The sequence below is a fragment of the Salmo trutta genome, chromosome 36, assembly GCF_901001165.1.
Source record: "Salmo trutta chromosome 36, fSalTru1.1, whole genome shotgun sequence".
NCBI lineage: Eukaryota > Metazoa > Chordata > Actinopteri > Salmoniformes > Salmonidae > Salmo > Salmo trutta.
The window spans coordinates 10,389,749-10,408,030 of NC_042992.1; the positions used below are offsets into that span (position 1 = coordinate 10,389,749).

Sequence of the window (18,282 nt, forward strand, 5' to 3'; positions counted from 1 at the left end):
TCTCCAGCTCTGGTTCTGTCCGTCAACATATACCCTCTCCAGCTCTGGTTCTGTCCGTCAACATATACCCTCTCCAGCTCTGGTTCTGTCCGTCAACATATACCCTCTCCAGCTCTGGTTCTGTCTGTCAACATATACCCTTTCCAGCTCTGGTTCTGTCTGTCAACACATACCCTCTCCAGCTCTGGTTCTGTCCGTCAACATATACCCTCTCCAGCTCTGGTTCTGTCTGTCAACATATACCCTCTCCAGCTCTGGTTCTGTCCGTCAACATATACCCTTTCCAGCTCTGGTTCTGTCTGTCAACACATACCCTCTCCAGCTCTGGTTCTGTCCGTCAACATATACCCTCTCCAGCTCTGGTTCTGTCTGTCAACACATACCCTCTCAGGCTCTGGTTCTGTCCGTCAACATATACCCTCTCCAGCTCTGGTTCTGTCTGTCAACATATACCCTCTCCAGCTCTGGTTCTGTCCGTCAACACATACCCTCTCCAGCTCTGGTTCTGTCTGTCAACATATACCCTCTCCAGCTCTGGTTCTGTCCGTCAACACATACCCTCTCCAGCTCTGGTTCTGTCTGTCAACATATACCCTCTCCAGCTCTGGTTCTGTCTGTCAACATATACCCTCTCCAGCTCTGGTTCTGTCCGTCAACATATACCCTCTCCAGCTCTGGTTCTGTCTGTCAACATATACCCTCTCCAGCTCTGGTTCTGTCCGTCAACACATACCCTCTCCAGCTCTGGTTCTGTCCGTCAACATATACCCTCTCCAGCTCTGGTTCTGTCTGTCAACATATACCCTCTCCAGCTCTGGTTCTGTCTGTCAACATATACCCTCTCCAGCTGTGGTTGTTGGTTTGAACCACGTCTAGGCTTTAGCTCAATGGGTTCATAGTGTTGTGGGGTTCAGCAGACCGGGGTTTGGTCTTCTGAAGAGACGGGTTGTTAGTGTGTTTAGTGGATTGGTATAATTTGATGCTTTCATTAATGGATACTGGCCCCTATTAAAGCAAAGCCTTCAGCCCAGAACACTGACAATGTAGCATCGATGCCACACTGATCACAGCACCGTTCAGCAATCAAACTGACATTTTTTTCTCAGGGTTCTGTTGGGAGTACTGTGTGTGTGTGTAGTGCCACAGTACCTATGTAGTACCTATGTAGTACCTATGTAGTACCACAACTGTGAAATCTTCATCCCTAACTACAACGTTTTCAGACAAGATAGAACGACCAAAGGGGGCGGTGTTGCAATCTACTGCAGAGATAGCTTGCAGAGTTCTGTCCTGCTATCCAGGTCTGTACCCAAACAATTTGAACTTCTACTTTTAAAAATCCACCTCTCCAAAAACAAGTCTCTCACCGTTGCCGCCTGCTATAAACCCCCCTCGGCCCCTAGCTGTGCTCTGGACACCATATGTGAACTGATTGCCCCCCATCTATCTTCAGAGCTCGTGCTACTAGGCGACCTAAACTGGGACATGCTTAACACCCCAGCCATTCTACAATCCAAGCTTGATGCCCTCAATCTCACACAAATTATTAATGAAACCACCAGGTACAACCCCAAAGCCGCAAACACCCTCATAGATATCATCCTAACCAATGTGCCCTCTAATTACACCTCCGCTGTTTTCAACCAAGATCTCAGCGATCACTGCCTCATTGCCTGCACCCGTAATGGGTCAGCGGTCAAACGACCTCCACTCATCACTGTCAAACGCTCCCTGAAACATTTCAACGAGCAAGCCTTTCTAATCGACCTGGCCCTGGTATCCTGGAAGGATATTGACCTCATCCCGTCAGTAGAGGATGCCTGGTTATTTTTTTTAAATGCCTTCCTCTCCATCTTAAATAAGCATGCCCCTTTCAAGAAATTTAGAACCAGGAACAGATATAGCCCTTGGTTCTCCCCAGACCTGACTGCCCTTAACCAACACAAAAATATCCTGTGGCGTTCTGCATTAGCATCGAACTGCCCCCGCGATATGCAACTTTTTAGGGAAGTTAGAAACCAATACACACAGGCAGTTAGAAACGCCAAGGCTAGCTTTTTCAAACAGAAATTTGCTTCGTGCAACTCCAACTCTAAAAAGTTCTGGGACATTGTAAAGTCCATGGAGAATAAGAACACCTCCTCCCAACTGCCCACTGCACTGAGGATAGGAAACTCTGTCACCACCGATAAGCCCACTATAATTGAGAATTTCAATAAGCATTTTTCTACGGCTGGCCATGCTTTCCACCTAACTACCCCTACTGCATTCAACAGCACTGCACCCCCCACAGCTACTCGCCCAAGCCTCCCCCATTTCTCCTTCTCCCAAATCCATTCAGCTGATGTTCTGAAAGAGCTGCAAAATCTGGACCCCTACAAATCAGCTGGGCTTGACAATCTGGACCCTTTCTTTCTAAAATTATCTGCCGAAATTATTGCAACCCCTATTACTAGTCTGTTCAACCTCTCTTTCGTGTCGTCTGAGATTCCCATAGATTGGAAAGCAGCTGCTGTCATCCCCCTCTTCAAAGGAGGTGACACTCTTGACCCAAATTGCTACAGACCTATATCCATCCTACCCTGCCTTTCTAAGGTCCTCGAAAGCCAAGTCAACAAACAGATTACCGACTATTTTGAATCCCACCGCACCCTCTCCGCTATGCAATCTGGTTTCAGAGCTGGTCATGGGTGCACCTCAGCCACGCTCAAGGTCCTAAACGACATCGTAACCGCCATCGATAAGAAACATTACTGTGCTGCCGTATTCATTGACCTGGCCAAAGCTTTTGACTCTGTTAATCACCACATCCTCATCGGCAGACTTAGTAGCCTTGGTTTCTCAAACGATTGCGTCGCCTGGTTCACCAACTACTTCTCTGACAGAGTTCAGTGTGTCAAATCGGAGGGCCTACTGTCTGGACCTCTGGCAGTCTCTATGGGGGTACCACAGGGTTCAATTCTTGGGCCAACTCTTTTCTCTGTATACATAAATGATGTCGCTCTTGCTGCTGGTGAATCTCTGATCCACCTCTACGCAGACGACACCATTCTGTATACTTCTGGCCCTTCTTTGGACACTGTGTTAACAACCCTCCAGACGAGCTTCAATGCCATTCAACTCTCCTTCCGTGGTCTCCAACTGCTCCTAAACACAAGTAAAACTAAATGCACGCTCTTCATCCGATCGCTGCCTGCACCTGCCCGCCCATCCAGCATAACTTCTCTGGACGGTTCTAACTTAGAATTTGTGGACAACTACAAATACCTAGGTGTCTGGTTAGACTGTAAACTCTCCTTCCAGACTCACATCAATCATCTCCAATCCAAAGTGAAATCTAGAATTGGCTTCCTATTTCGCAACAAAGCATCCTTCACTCATGCTGCCAAACATACCCTCGTAAAACTGACCATCCTACCAATCCTCGACTTCGGCGATGTCATTTACAAAATAGCCTCCAATACCCTACTCAACAAGCTGGATGCAGTCTATCACAGTGCCATCCGTTTTGTCACCAAAGCCCCATATACAACCCACCACTGCGACCTGTATGCTCTCGTTGGCTGGCCTTCACTTCATAATCGTCGCCAAACACATTGGCTCCAGGTCATCTACAAGACCCTGCTAGGTAAAGTCCCCCCTTATCTCCGCTCACTGGTCACCATAGCAGCACCCACCTGTAGCACGCGCTCCAGCAGGTATATCTCTCTGGTCACCCCTAAAGCCAACTCCTCCTTTGGTCGTCTCTCCTTCCAGTTCTCAGCTGCCAATGACTGGAACGAACTACAAAAATCTCTAAAACTGGAAACACTTATCTCCCTCACTAGCTTTAAGCACCAGCTGTCAGAGCAGCTCACAGATCTCTGCACCTGTACATAGCCCATCTTTAATTGAGCCCAAACTACTACCTTTTCCCCTACTGTATTTATTTATTTTATTTATTTTTGCTCCTTTGCACCATATTATTTATATTTTAACTTTTAACTTTCTTCAAACTACAAATCTACCATTCCAGTGTTTTTCTTGCCATACTTTATTTACTTTGCCACCATGGCATTTTTTTGCCTTTACCTCCATTATCTCACATCATTTGCTCACATTGTATATAGTCTTATTTTTTTCTACTGCATCATTGATTGTATGTTGTTTTACTCCATGTGTAACTCTGTGTTTTTGTATGTTGTCGAACTGCTTTGCTTTATCTTGGCCAGGTCGCAATTGTAAATGAGAACTTGTTCTCAACTTGCCTACCTGGTTAAATAAAGGTGAAATAAAATAAAATAAATAAACATGACCTATGTAGGCATTTTTAGCAGATTCTCTTATCCAGAGTGAGTTACAGTAGTGAGTGCAAGCATTTTCAAATGTTTGTACTGGTCCCCCGTGGGAATCAAACCGACAAACTCTGGCATTGCAAGCGCCATGCTCTACCAACTGAGCCACATGGGACCAGAGTGCTTTGGGCCAGAGCTGCATATGATGCCATTTTGGACATGATGCCACATTATCTGTTTGTTGTTGTTGTGTTTTCATGCCCAGTAATATTCTCTGTTTGTTGGTGTTGTTTTAACAGGAAGTCAGAGGAGGAAGTGGACATGGAGAAGGTGACAGCTGCCATGGTTCTGACCAGCCTGTCCAGCAGTCCGCTGGTCAGGAGCCCTCCCGCCAAAGTCAGTGGTGAGTCAATCAAACATGTTTTTATTTATTTATCACTTTTTTTATACAGGTGATCACACTGAGATTAAGAATCTCTGTTACAAGGGAGTTTTGTCCCAAGACGGCAACAATCCAACATTTGATAGAGCAAACAGTTGCCTGAGAGCTAGCGTCTGAACGTGTTGTATTGCTGCACTTTGAACGAACTGAGAAAGGAAGTTGTTTTTGTTAAACCATTTCCTGTTTCATATGCATTATTCCTTTGCTGAGGTTAGGTCATGACTCATGATGATGATGTGGACTAGTGCAGCTGTAGAGATGGAAACGACGTATCTCTGAGTGCAGCGTTTCCCACCAAGTGAAGCTGAGTGTTGTCTTTGATCGCTCGTCTACATCTTCAACTTCTGATTGAATTTGAATTATTGAGTGGGTTACCACTGTGAAATCTAAAAGAGACTTCCTCTTCATCTGCTATAATGTACATGTATATGAATCACAAGGCCTCTAAACTAAGTCCCTGGAGTGAATCAACTATAAAATTGGGTCTTGTTTGTTTTACCACTCAAAACAATTGCAAACATTCATAGTCAATGCAGCTGTAAATCACTATGTGTTTGAGTTGGTACTGTTAGATGCATTTGTTTCTGATGCATATGATGGTCCCAGGTAGGGTTGTAAAGGAGGGTTTTATTACTGATGGGTCTCAGGTAGGTAGGGTTATAAATGTGGGTTTATTACTGATGGTAGTGGTTTTAGAGCCCGCAGAGAACAAATGTAGCTGTTTTAATGCAAATTTACTCTAATTCTACACATGTTGCCATGGATACACTACTGTTCAACAGTTTGGGATCACTTACAGTTGAAGTCAGAAGTTTACATACACTTAGGTTGGAGTCATTAAAACTAGTTTTTCAACCACTTCACAAATTTCTTGTTAACAAACTATAGTTTTAGCAAGTCGGTTAGGACATCTACTTTGTGCATGACACACGTATTTTTCCAACAATTGTTTCCAGATGATTTCACTTATAATTCACTGTATTACAATTCCAGCGGGTCAGAAGTTTACATACACTAAGTTGACTGTGCCTTTAAACAGCTTGGAAAATTCCAGAAAATGATGTCATGGCTTTAGAAGCTTCTGATGGGCTAATTGACATCATTTTTGTCAATTGGAGGTGCACCTGTGGATGTATTTCAAGGCCTACCTTCAAACTCAGTGCCTCTTTGCTTGACATCATGGGAAAATCAAAAGAAATCAGCCAAGACCTCAGAAAAAACATTGCAGACCTCCACAAGTCTGGTTCATCCTTGGGAGCAATTTCCAAACTCCTGAAGGTACCACGTTCATCTGTACAAACAATAGTATGCAAGTATAAACACCATGGGACCACGCAGCCGTCATACCGCTCAGGAAGGAGACGCGTTCTGTCTCCTAGATATGAACGTACTTTGGTGCGAAAAGTGCAAATCAATCCCAGAACAACAGCAAAGGACCTTGTGAAGATGCTGGAGGAAACAGGTACAAAAGTATCTATATCCACAGTAAAACGAGTCCAATATCGAAATAACCAGAAAGGCTGCTCAGCAAGGAAGAAGCCACTACTCAAATACCGCCATAGAAAAGCCAGACTACGGTTTGCAACTGCACATGGGGACAAAGATATTACTTTTTGGAGAAATGTCCTCTGGTCTGAAGAAACAAAAATATAACTGTTTGGCCATAATGACCATCGTTATGTTTGGAGGAAAATGTTATGTTATGTCGTTATGTTTGGAGGAAAAAAGGGGAGGCTTGCAAGCCGAAGAACACCATCCCAACCGTGAAGCACGGGGGTGGCAGCATCATGTTGTGGGGGTGCTTTGCTGCAGGAGGGTCTGGTGCACTTCACAAAATAGATGGCATCATGAGGAAGGAAAATTATGTGGATATATTGAAGCAACATCTCAACATCTCAGTAAGGAAGTTAAAGCTTGGACGCAAATGGGTCTTCCAAATGGACAATGACCCCAAGCATACCTCCAAAGTTATGGCTTAAGGACAACAAAGTCAAGGTATTGGAGTGGCCATCACAAAGCCCTGACCTCAATCCTATAGAACATTTGTGGGCAGAACTGAAAAAGCGTGTGCGAACAAGGAGGCAAACCTGACTCAGTTACACCAGCTCTGTCAGGAGGAATGGACCAAAATTCACCCAACTTTTTGTGGGACGCTTGTGGAAGGCTACCTGAAACGTTTGACCCAAGTTAAACAATTTAAAGGCAATGCTACCAAATACTAATTGAGTGTATGTAAACTTGGAATGTGATGAAAGAAATAAAAGCTGAAATAAATAATTCTCTCTAATATTATTCTGACATTTCACATTCTTAAAATAATGTGTTGATCCTAACTGACCTAAGACAGGGAATTTCTACTAGGATTCAATGTCAGGAATTGTGAAAAACTGAGTTTAAATGTATTTGGCTAAGGTGTATGTAAACTTCCGACTTCAACTGTTGAAATTTCCTTGTTTTTGAAAGAAAAGCATCCATTAAAATAACATAACATTTATCAGAAATACAGTGTAGACATTGTAAATGTTGTAAATGACTATTGTAGCTGGAAATGGCAGATTTTTTTATGGAATATCTACATAGGCGTACAGAGGCCCATTATCAGCAACCATCACTCCTGTGTTCCAATGGCACGTTGTTAGCTAATCCAAGTTTATCATTTTAAAAGGCTAATTGATCATTAGAAAACCCTTTTGCAATTATGTTAGCACAACAGAAAACGGTTGTGTTGATTAAAGAAGCCTTAAAACTGGCCTCCTTTAGACTAGTTGAGTATCTGGTGCATCAGCATTTGTGGGTTCAATTACAGGCTCAAAATGGCCAGAAACAAATAACTTTCTTCTGAAACTCATCAGTCTATTGTTGTTCTGAGAAATTAAGGTTATTCCATGCGAGAAATTGCTAAGAAACTGAAGATCTCGTACAATGCTGTGTACTACTCCCTTCACAGAACAGCACAAACTGGCTCTAACCAGAATAGAAAGAGGAGTGGGAGGCCCCGGTGCACAACTGAGCAAGAGGACAAGTACAGTAGAGTGTCTAGTTTGAGAAACAGACGCCTCACAAGTCCTCAACTGGCCGCTTCATTAAATAGTTCCCGGAAAACACCAGTCTCAATGTCAACAGTGAAGAGGCGACTCCGGGATGCTGGCCTTCTAGGCAGAGTTGCAAAGAAAAAGCCATATCTCAGACTGGCCAATAGAAATAAAATATTAAGGTGGGAAAAAGAACACAGACACTGGACAGAGGAACTCTGCAGTAAATAAAAATGAAGTTTGAATACTTTTCTGACCTTGTCTCTCTCACCCCTCCAGAGTGTCTGAATAGCTCGTGGAAGGACAGCGGTGGAGGCTTCACCCCGTCCAGTTACAGCAGTAGTGGCTATTGGAGCTGGAGCGGCCCTAGTGACCAGTCCAACCCGTCCACCCCCTCCCCACCGCTCTCCGCAGACAGCTTCAAGCCTTTCCGTATGCCCAGCATCAACGGCCCGCCCCCCGACGACGCCATCGACGAACAGGATGGCAGCAGCCTGCTCTTCGACGAGCCAATCCCACGCAAGCGCAAGGTGGGTAGAAAGATTTAATTTAACCATCTAAAAATAAAATTTCAGCCACACAAGTATATACACTGGATAACCAAAGAATAACCATAGTATAACCATATAATAACTACAGGATAGCTATAGGATAACCAACGGATAACCATATAATAACTACAGGATAGCTATAGGATAACCATAGTATAACCATATAATAACTACAGGATAGCTATAGGATAACCATAGTATAACCATATAATAACACAGGATAGCTATAGGATAACCATAGTATAACCATATAATAACCACAGGATGCTATAGGATAACCATAGGGTAACCATAAAATGTTTTACAACATATTGCTGTGTTTCTTTGAGGACCTCACAGAACAAAGACTAGATCAGATCAATGCTTTAATCAATTCTGACTGACTATAACAATATACTGATTATATAGTCCTGTGTGACTGTATGTACAAGTGGGTAACCTGTACAGGTGTGTGGTGTGAAATGGACATGTGTTTTTTGCATGTCCCACTCCCCGTGAGACACCCTCAGAGTGGGGTCGCGGCCAGGGGATCAGCCATTATTGACGGCGACCCTGGAGTGATTAGGGTGATTAGGATTACTTATCTTGCTCAAGGGCAGAACGACAGATTTACCTTGTCGGCTCGAGATTCAATCCAGCGACTTTTCGGTTACTGGCCCAACGCTCCTAACTACTAGGCTACCTGCCGTCCCTACACTCTAATCACCAGGCTACCTGCCTCCCCTACACTCTAACCACTAGTCTACCTGCCGTCCCTACACTCTAACCACTAGGCTACCTGCCGTCCCTACACTCTAACCACTAGGCTACCTGCCTCCCCTACACTCTAACCACTAGGCTACCTGCCGTCCCTACACTCTAACCACTAGGCTACCTGCCGTCCCTACACTCTAACCACTAGGCTACCTGCTGTCCCTACACTCTAACCACCAGGCTACCTGCCGTCCCTACACTCTAACCACTAGGCTACCTGCCGTCCCCACACTCTAACCACTAGGCTACCTGCCGCCCCTACACTCTAACCACTAGGCTACCTGCTGTCCCTACACTCTAACCACTAGGCTACCTGCCGTCCCTACACTCTAACCACCAGGCTACCTGCCGTCCCTACACTCTGACCACTAGGCTACCTGCCGTCCCTACACTCTAACCACTAGGCTACCTGCCATCCCTACACTCTAACCACTAGGCTACCTGCCGTCCCTACACTCTAACCACTAGGCTACCTGCCGTCCCTACACTCTAACCACTAGGCTACCTGCCGTCCCTACACTCTAACCACTAGGCTACCTGCCGTCCCTACACTCTAACCACCAGGCTACCTGCCTCCCCTACACTCGAACCACTAGGCTACCTGCCGTCCCTACACTCTAACCACTAGGCTACCTGCCGTCCCTACACTCTAACCACTAGTCTACCTGCCGTCCCTACACTCTAACCACTAGGCTACCTGCCGTCCCTACACTCTAACCACTAGGCTACCTGCCGTCCCTACACTCTAACCACCAGGCTACCTGCCGTCCCTACACTCTAACCACTAGGCTACCTGCCGTCCCTACACTCTAACCACTAGGCTACCTGCCGTCCCTACACTCTAACCACTAGGCTACCTGCCGCCCCTACACTCTAACCACTAGGCTACCTGCCATCCCTACACTCTAACCACTAGGCTACCTGCCGTCCCTACACTCTAACCACTAGGCTACCTGCCGTCCCTACACTCTAACCACTAGGCTACCTGCCGTCCCTACACTCTAACCACTAGGCTACCTGCCATCCCTACACTCTAACCACTAGGCTACCTGCCGTCCCTACACTCTAACCACTAGGCTACCTGCCTCCCCTACACTCTAACCACTAGGCTACCTGCCGTCCCTACACTCTAACCACCAGGCTACCTGCTGCCCTGAACACTGACTCAGGCTGTTTATTTTGAAATGGTAGTAGATTGATTTAAGAAGTAGTTGTACTGTAGTATCAATGATCTTGGCAAGACAAGTGGGATGTCCCAAAAGAAGGCAGGTCCTGCACTTGTTTTATACATGTTGCTAGCTAGCTAATGTAATACCTTCTCCTTTCTGAACTCCAAGTCATATGCTGACTGAGGTAGAATTTGGGACACAGCGTGAAAGTGTGAAAGTGACTGATCCTCACACGTGGCGATGCCTGATGCCGTCTCTGGACCACAACATGGCACAAACACCATGCTTAGAAACAAGAAGGGCATGAAAACAAGTAGGGCGGACACATGTCGTGGCCACTCAGATTAACCGAACGCTCATTCATTCATTCATTTATTTATTCATGTTGTCCCTCTTTCTTATCAGGGGAGCAGAATGATTGGATTGTGAAGCATGGACTCTGGTCTGTTGTGTAACTGTCAATTCTGTCAACCCCCCCCACACACACCCCAGATGCATTTCCAGTCATTTATCCTGCTTAATTACGTTACAGCCACACATAAGGTCACCTGGTATAATTGAAATAAATTATTTTAATATCTTCACTGGAAAACATGAAGATTATGCAGCAGGTCTTTTCTCCCATCAGATCAATAGGATATCACTGGGGAGGGGGGGGGGGGGGTTGAAGTGGGATATAGGGAGAGATGGAGACAGACAAAGAGAGAGAGAAAATGGTAGAGAGGGAGAGATACTGAGAGAAAAAATATCAGAATTATGCTGCCTGTGTAAACGCTGCTAAAATATTGTTTGATACATTTTTAAGTTCCACTTTTCAAATCTAGTGTTGGTAATAAATCACTTCAGAGACTCTGACCCATATTGGTTTCTAAAATAAGTTGCCAGTGTTCATGGTTCACAGGCCAACCAGAGCCTAGTGCTGCTCTTCTCTTCCTGGTTCCCAGGCCAACCAGAGCCTAGTGCTGCTCTTCTCTTCCTGGTTCCCAGGCCAACCAGAGCCTAGTGCTGCTATTCTCTTCCTGGTTCCCAGGCCAACCAGAGCCTAGTGCTGCTCTTCTCTTCCTGGTTCCCAGGCCAACCAGAGCCTAGTGCTGCTCTTCTCTTCCTGGTTCCCAGGCCAACCAGAGCCTAGTGCTGCTCTTCTCTTCCTGGTTCCCAGGCCAACCAGAGCCTAGTGCTGCTCTTCTCTTCCTGGTTCCCAGGCCAACCAGAGCCTAGTGCTGCTCTTCTCTTCCTGGTTCCCAGGCCAACCAGAGCCGAGTCCTCCTCTTCTCTTCCTGGTTCCCAGGCCAACCAGAGCCGAGTCCTCCTCTTCTCTTCCTGGTTCTCAGGCCAACCAGAGCCTAGTCCTGCTTTTCTCTTCCTGGTTCTCAGGCCAACCAGAGCTTAGTCCCGCTCTTCTCTTCCTGGTTCCCAGGCCAACCAGAGCCGAGTCCTCCTCTTCTCTTCCTGGTTCCCAGGCCAACCAGAGCCTAGTGTTGCTCTTCTCTTCCTGGTTCCCAGGCCAACCAGAGCTTAGTCCCGCTCTTCTCTTCCTGGTTCCCAGGCCATCCAGAGCCTAGTGTTGCTCTTCTCTTCCTCCTCTGAGCCAAAATACAATGCTGTTCGTTCTCCACACTTTTTTAATGAACTTTGTGCAGCTGGTATGGGGGCTTCACAGGGCTTTGTTACCCAAGGACCAAAACATCATCTGCTATAAGTAGGGTGGCAGGTAGCCTAGCAGTTCAGAGCGTTGGGCCAGTAATCCCTAAGCCGACTAGGTGAACAATCTGTCTATGTGCCCTTGAGCAAGGCACTTAACCCTAATTGCTTCTGTGAGTCACTCTGGATAAGAGCGTTTGCTAAATGACTAATAATGTAAATTTAAAGGACTGCCCTGAACAATGGGCAAATAGATGACCCCCATCATAAAGGACTGACCAGGGGCCATATGACCCCCATCATAAAGGACTGACCAGGGGCCACATGACCCCCATCATAAAGGACTGACGAGGGACCACATGACCCCCATCATAAAGGACTGACCAGGGACCACATGACCCCCATCATAAAGGACTGACCAGGGACCACATGGACCCCCATCATAAAGGACTGACCAGGGACCACATGACCCCCATCATAAAGGACTGACGAGGGACCACATGACCCCCATCATAAAGGACTGACCAGGGGCCACATGACCCCTATCATAAAGGACTGACGAGGGACCACATGACCCCCATCATAAAGGACTGACCAGGGGCCACATGGACCCATCATAAAGGACTGACCAGGGGCCACATGGACCCATCATAAAGGACTGACCAGGGACCACATGACCCCCATCATAAAGGACTGACCAGGGGCCACATGACCCCCATCATAAAGGACTGACCAGGGACCACATGACCCCCATCATAAAGGACTGACCAGGGACCACATGACCCCCATCATAAAGGACTGACCAGGGGCCACATGGACCCATCATAAAGGACTGACCAGGGGCCACATGACCCCATCATAAAGGACTGACCAGGGACCACATGGACCCATCATAAAGGACTGACCAGGGGCCACATGGACCCATCATAAAGGACTGACCAGGGGCCATATGACCCCCATCATAAAGGACTGACCAGGGGCCACATGACCCCCATCATAAAGGACTGACCAGGGACCACATGGACCCATCATAAAGGACTGACCAGGGACCACATGACCCCCATCATAAAGGACTGACCAGGGACCACATGACCCCCATCATAAAGGACTGACCAGGGGCCACATGACCCCCATCATAAAGGACTGACCAGGGACCACATGACCCCCATCATAAAGGACTGACCAGGGACCACATGAACCCCAATCATAAAGGTGTTTCTGTTGTACTTCACTTTTTAAAGTACTACTTATATTGATTACTGCATTGTTGGGAAAGCGCTTTCAAGAAAGCCATTTCACTGTACTTGTGCACGTGACAAAACTTGAAACGGAACGAACTCTGACGAGTGATCAGAGAATTAAGACACGTCTGTCCTCAGAAGGCTTTCAACTGGACACACACACACCCCATCTGGTCATGTGTTCCTTTGTAGCTCAGTCCTTTGTCGTGGGTTCGATTCCCAGGACCACCCATACGTAAAATATATGCACAAATGACTGACTGACTTGCTGCTCGGACGCAATTGGCCTCAGAGGACCATGCTGTAATTACAGAGGACAGGTTGTGTGAGAAATGGTACAGAGCAGAGGTGTGTGCACGCGCTCGTCGCATATTTGATGTGAGAAAAGGATGACTTGGCTGGTGTTCAACGTTGTTCTCTCTCTCCTGTGTGTAATGTCCAGAACTCCATGAAGGTGATGTTCAAGTGTCTGTGGAAGAACTGTGGGAAGGTTCTGAGCTCTGCTGCTGGGATACAGAGACACATCCGGACCGTTCACCTGGGGTAACACACACACACACACACACACACACACACACACACACACACACACACACACACACACACCCATCCAACTTTTGACCCCCTCCAGCGAGAGATAACAGAGGCCTCTCCTCTCGATGGCCTTTCACTGAGATTGTCAATGAACAACAGCAGATTAAATCCGGTGGGATTATCACCACGGTAACATTTCCTCATTTTGGCTCAGCGTGACAGGCCAGGGATGAATGAGGACTGAACAGAACAATGGTATCACATAGATCAGCGATCTGGTCCAATCCTAATTTCTCTGTAATGACAAGAGAAGGGCTCATCCAATCCAACGCCATGCTGATATTAAGCCCTAATTGTAACCCCTCCCTCTCTCCCAGGCGGAACTGTGACTCTGACTGCAGTGACGGAGAGGAGGATTTCTACTTCTCAGAGATCAAACTCAACACAGACTCAGTGGCTGACGGTCTGAGCAGCCTGTCCCCCATCTCCCCCTCCGTGCTCTCCCCCGTCCCTCCCTCCAATGACCGCCACAGACGACCCCCCGCAGAGGGCAGCAACGGGTCCAGTGGGAACAAGGAGAACCACAGCCACGCCCACTCAAACACCACGCCCCTCAGTCGCTCCGCCCCCAGTGCCCTCTACCTCATCCACACTGACCACGCCTACCAGGTCAGAGAGACACCCACAAAACTACTGGCCACGCCTACTGATAGCTTAAGTAGAAAAGTGCTTCCAGTAATTGGGTTTTAAGCAGGAGGTGTCAAAGTGCTTCCAGTATTTGGGTTTTAAGCAGGAGGTGTCAAAGGGCTTCCAGTATTTGGGTTTTAAGCAGGAGGTGTCAAAGTGCTTCCAGTATTTGGGTTTTAAGCAGGAGGTGTCAAAGTGCTTCCAGTATTTGGGTTTTAAGCAGGAGGTGTCAAAGTGCTTCCAGTATTTGGGTTTTAAGCAGGAGGTGTCAAAGTGCTTCCAGTAATTGGGTTTTAAGCAGGAGGTGTCAAAGTGCTTCCAGTATTTGGGTTTTAAGCAGGAAGTGTCAAAGTGCTTCCAGTATTTGGGTTTTAAGCAGGAGGTGTCAAAGTGCTTCCGGTATTTGGGTTTTAAGCAGGAGGTGTCATAGTGCTTCCAGTATTTGGGTTTTAAGCAGGAGGTGTCAAAGTGCTTCCGGTATTTGGGTTTTAAGCAGGTGTCAAAGTGCTTCCAGTATTTGGGTTTTAAGCAGGAAGTGTCAAAGTGCTTCCAGTATTTGCTAAAGACACTGTACAGATACATTTTCATTGATTAAGTGCTTGATTGACTCTTATTGTTTGGTTGATTTGATTTGTTGGTTAATGAATTGATTGACTGACTTTATTTATCGTGTGTGTGTGTGTGTGTGTGTGTGTGTGTGTGTGTGTGTGTGTGTGTGTGTGTGTGTGTGTGTGTGTGTGTGTGTGTGTGTGTGTGTGTGTGTGTACACTGGTCTTTAAAGGTGTGACTGCCTCGTGACTTGTTGCTGTCCCTTTCCAGGCCACATCTCCAGTCACCATCCCCTCCACTGGGTCAGGCCCAGGCTCTGCTGCCTCCACCTCCTTCACCCCCAGCAGCAGCTCCAACTTCAGCATCTCCTGGCAGTCACCTCCTGTCACCTTCACTGGCACCGCTGTGAGTATAAACGCCCCAACAGATCCACAGATGACGCAATCTCTATTGCCCTCCACACTGCCCTTTCCCACCTGGACAAAATAAACACCTATGCTTGGTGGTGCCCCTTACTTAGTGGTGTTGCAGGCTCAGGGGCCTTTCAGAACAGGTGGATATATATTGAGATCATGTGGCAGATCATGTGACACTTAGATTGCACACATATGGACTTTATTTAACTAATTATGTGACTTCTGAAGGTAATTGGTGGCACCAGATCTTATTTAGGTGCTTCATAGTAAAGGGGATTAATACATACGCACGCACCACTTTTCCGTTTTTTTTATTTTTTTTAAACAAGTTATTTTTTTAATTTCACTTCACCAATTTGGACTATTTTGTGTGTCCATTACATGAAATCCAAATAAAAATCTATTCAAATTACAGGTTGTAATGCAACAAAATAGGAAAAACGCCAAGGAGGATGAATACTTTTGCAAGGCACTGTAGTCCCACTAAGCGCAAACCAGATGGGATTGTATCAACAGCAAATCACCCCCACACCATCCTCCTCCTCCATGCTTCACGGTGGGAACCACACATGCTGAGATAATCCATTCACCTACTCTGCGTCTCACAAAGACACGGCAGTTGGAACCAAAAATGTCAAATTTGGACTTATCAGACCAAAGGACAGATTTCCACCGGTCTAATGTCCATTGCTCGTGTTTCTTGGCCCGAGCAAGTCTCTTCTTATTATTGGTGTACCTTTAGTAGTGGTTTCTTTGCAGCAATTTGACCATGAAGGCCTGATTCACACAGTCTCCTCTGAACAGTTGATGTTGATGTATCTGTTACTTGAAGCATTTATTTGGGCTGCAATTTCCGAGGGTATTAACTCTAATGAATGTATCCTCTGTAGCAGAGGTAACTCTGGGTCTTCCTTTCCTGTGGCGGTCCTCATGAGAGCCAGTTTCATCATAGCGCTTGATGATTTTTGCGACTGCACTTGAAGAAACTTTCAAAGCTCTAGAAATGTTCCGTATTGACTGGCCTTCATGTCTTAAAGTAATGATGGACTGTCGTTTCTCTTTGCTTATTTGAGCTGTTTTTGACATAATATGGACTTGGTATTTTACCAAATAGGGCTATTTTCTGTATACCCACCCTACCTTGTCACAACACAACTGATTGGCTCAAATGCATTAAGGAGGAAAGAAATTCCACAAATGAACTTTTAACAAGGCCCACCTGTTTATTGAAATGCATTCCAGGTGACTACCTCATGAAGCTACAATGTAGAAAATAGTAAAAATTATTTTAAAAAACTTGAATTATTAGGTGTGTCCAAACTTTTGACTGGGACTTTACATATTACCTCAATTACCTTAACTACCTACCTCGTACCCCTACACACATCACACACAACAATACAGCCTCTCAAGCATAACAGTTGTTTTTTTGTGTCTGTATCTAAATGAAAGTTCTGCTCTTGTTGTGTTTGTCTTCCTCCAGGTCTCTCCCACTCACAGTCGGACTCAGAGCTTTGGGGAGCAGCAGCCCCCCACCATAGCAGTTCTCTCCTCCCCTCCCAGAGCCACTGGCTCACTCAGGTACTGATGACCTCTCCTGGCTGACCTTTCACTGATGACCTCTGAACTTAGGTTTTCTTGTGACTTCAAATTTAGAGAGAGCAACCATGTCTTGTTTAGGAATTAAGCAAATGATCAGATTACCATTATTCATGTTTTCTTCACTTGCATAAACTAAATCAACAATTTTGGATGTTGTTTTGTCTATTGTTATAAACCAAGTCAAAGATAACAACCGTATTTGACCATATCCTCGTCTCGCCCCTCTCCAGCCGTAAGTCCCGTGGCGAGGGTAAGAAGTGTCGTAAAGTGTATGGGATGGAGAACAGGGACATGTGGTGCACCGCCTGCCGATGGAAGAAAGCCTGCCAGAGATTTACTGACTGATTTACTGACTGAACCAACCAAGTAACCGACCAACCGCTGAGGGTTGCTGCCTGCCCTTCGCCATGGAAATCAGGGGTGTTCCTTTCTGTTCCCTTCCTATGCATGTGTTAACGTCACTCCAAAACCAATTATCGGTCTACTCCATTCCAAACCGACCCCTCCCTAACCCGACCGCCTATCAGAACCAACAGGGTGGAGCCTACTACTGTCCTGAGTAAATCCCAAGTTAACTGTAGCTCCCTCCCACTTCCAACCTCGGAAACAACAACCAACACGCAGCTCCAGCTCTAAAGATGACGACAACACCAAAATAACTCTGCTTTTTATATGTTGAGTTTGTTGACTCTCTTCTTTCTATGTTTTGAAAAAGCATCTCAGATTTATTTTTAAAGGAACGTTCGTCAGGTCAGAAGGGACCAGAAAAGAGGCTCCCTTTGTCCATGAACAACTTCTTCTTTTTTCAGAGAAGACCGGCCATTTTGTTTTATCTTTGGGAGAATGAAAAGAGAGGAGAGGAAATATCCTTCTTTCCTCACTCCCTTTCTCTCTGTTCTATCCTGTACAGTCTGGATCTCTACTCCCTCTCTCCCCTGTCCTCACCCCAGAGAATGGATCTTGTGTCTGGACTCGGGAGGGGTTGATAGCACCCCCTGCTGGGGGAAAATGGATCAATTCCAAAACAAATACAAATACCCAGTCAGGGCGCTGAACAGACTAACATTGCCAGCAGCAACAAGCCCCACACCACAACAAAGCAATTCAACACACAGCAACACAGGACAACACAGTTTTCTGTCTCAAATGTAATGTATATCTATCTATCCCTCCATCTATCCTTCCTATCTATCTTTATCTGTCTATCTATCTATCTATCTATCTATCTATCATCTATCTATCTATCTATCTGTCCCGTCTGTCTGTCTGTCCCGTCTGTCTGTCTGTTCCGTCTGTCTGTCTGTCTGTCTGTCTGTCTGTCTGTCTGTCCCATCTGTCTGTCTGTCTGTCTATCTATCCCTCCATCTGTCTGTCTCTGTCTGTCTAGCTAT

General features: G+C 46.1%; 1 protein-coding gene across 1 annotated transcript in view; it reads left to right on the forward strand.

Moving 5' to 3' along the window:
• The window catches only part of LOC115175374 (zinc finger protein 704), a 70,636-nt gene extending 52,647 nt beyond the window's left edge, over positions 1 to 17,989 (forward strand). Inside the window, exons 3-9 of the mRNA XM_029734600.1 lie at positions 4,574 to 4,677; positions 8,028 to 8,278; positions 13,546 to 13,646; positions 14,015 to 14,306; positions 15,144 to 15,278; positions 16,773 to 16,870; positions 17,122 to 17,989. Coding sequence (XP_029590460.1) covers positions 4,574 to 4,677; positions 8,028 to 8,278; positions 13,546 to 13,646; positions 14,015 to 14,306; positions 15,144 to 15,278; positions 16,773 to 16,870; positions 17,122 to 17,236 — 1,096 coding nt within the window. The 3' untranslated portion in view covers positions 17,237 to 17,989. The remainder of the gene's footprint in view (positions 1 to 4,573; positions 4,678 to 8,027; positions 8,279 to 13,545; positions 13,647 to 14,014; positions 14,307 to 15,143; positions 15,279 to 16,772; positions 16,871 to 17,121) is intronic.
• The last annotated feature ends 293 nt before the right edge of the window (positions 17,990 to 18,282 follow it).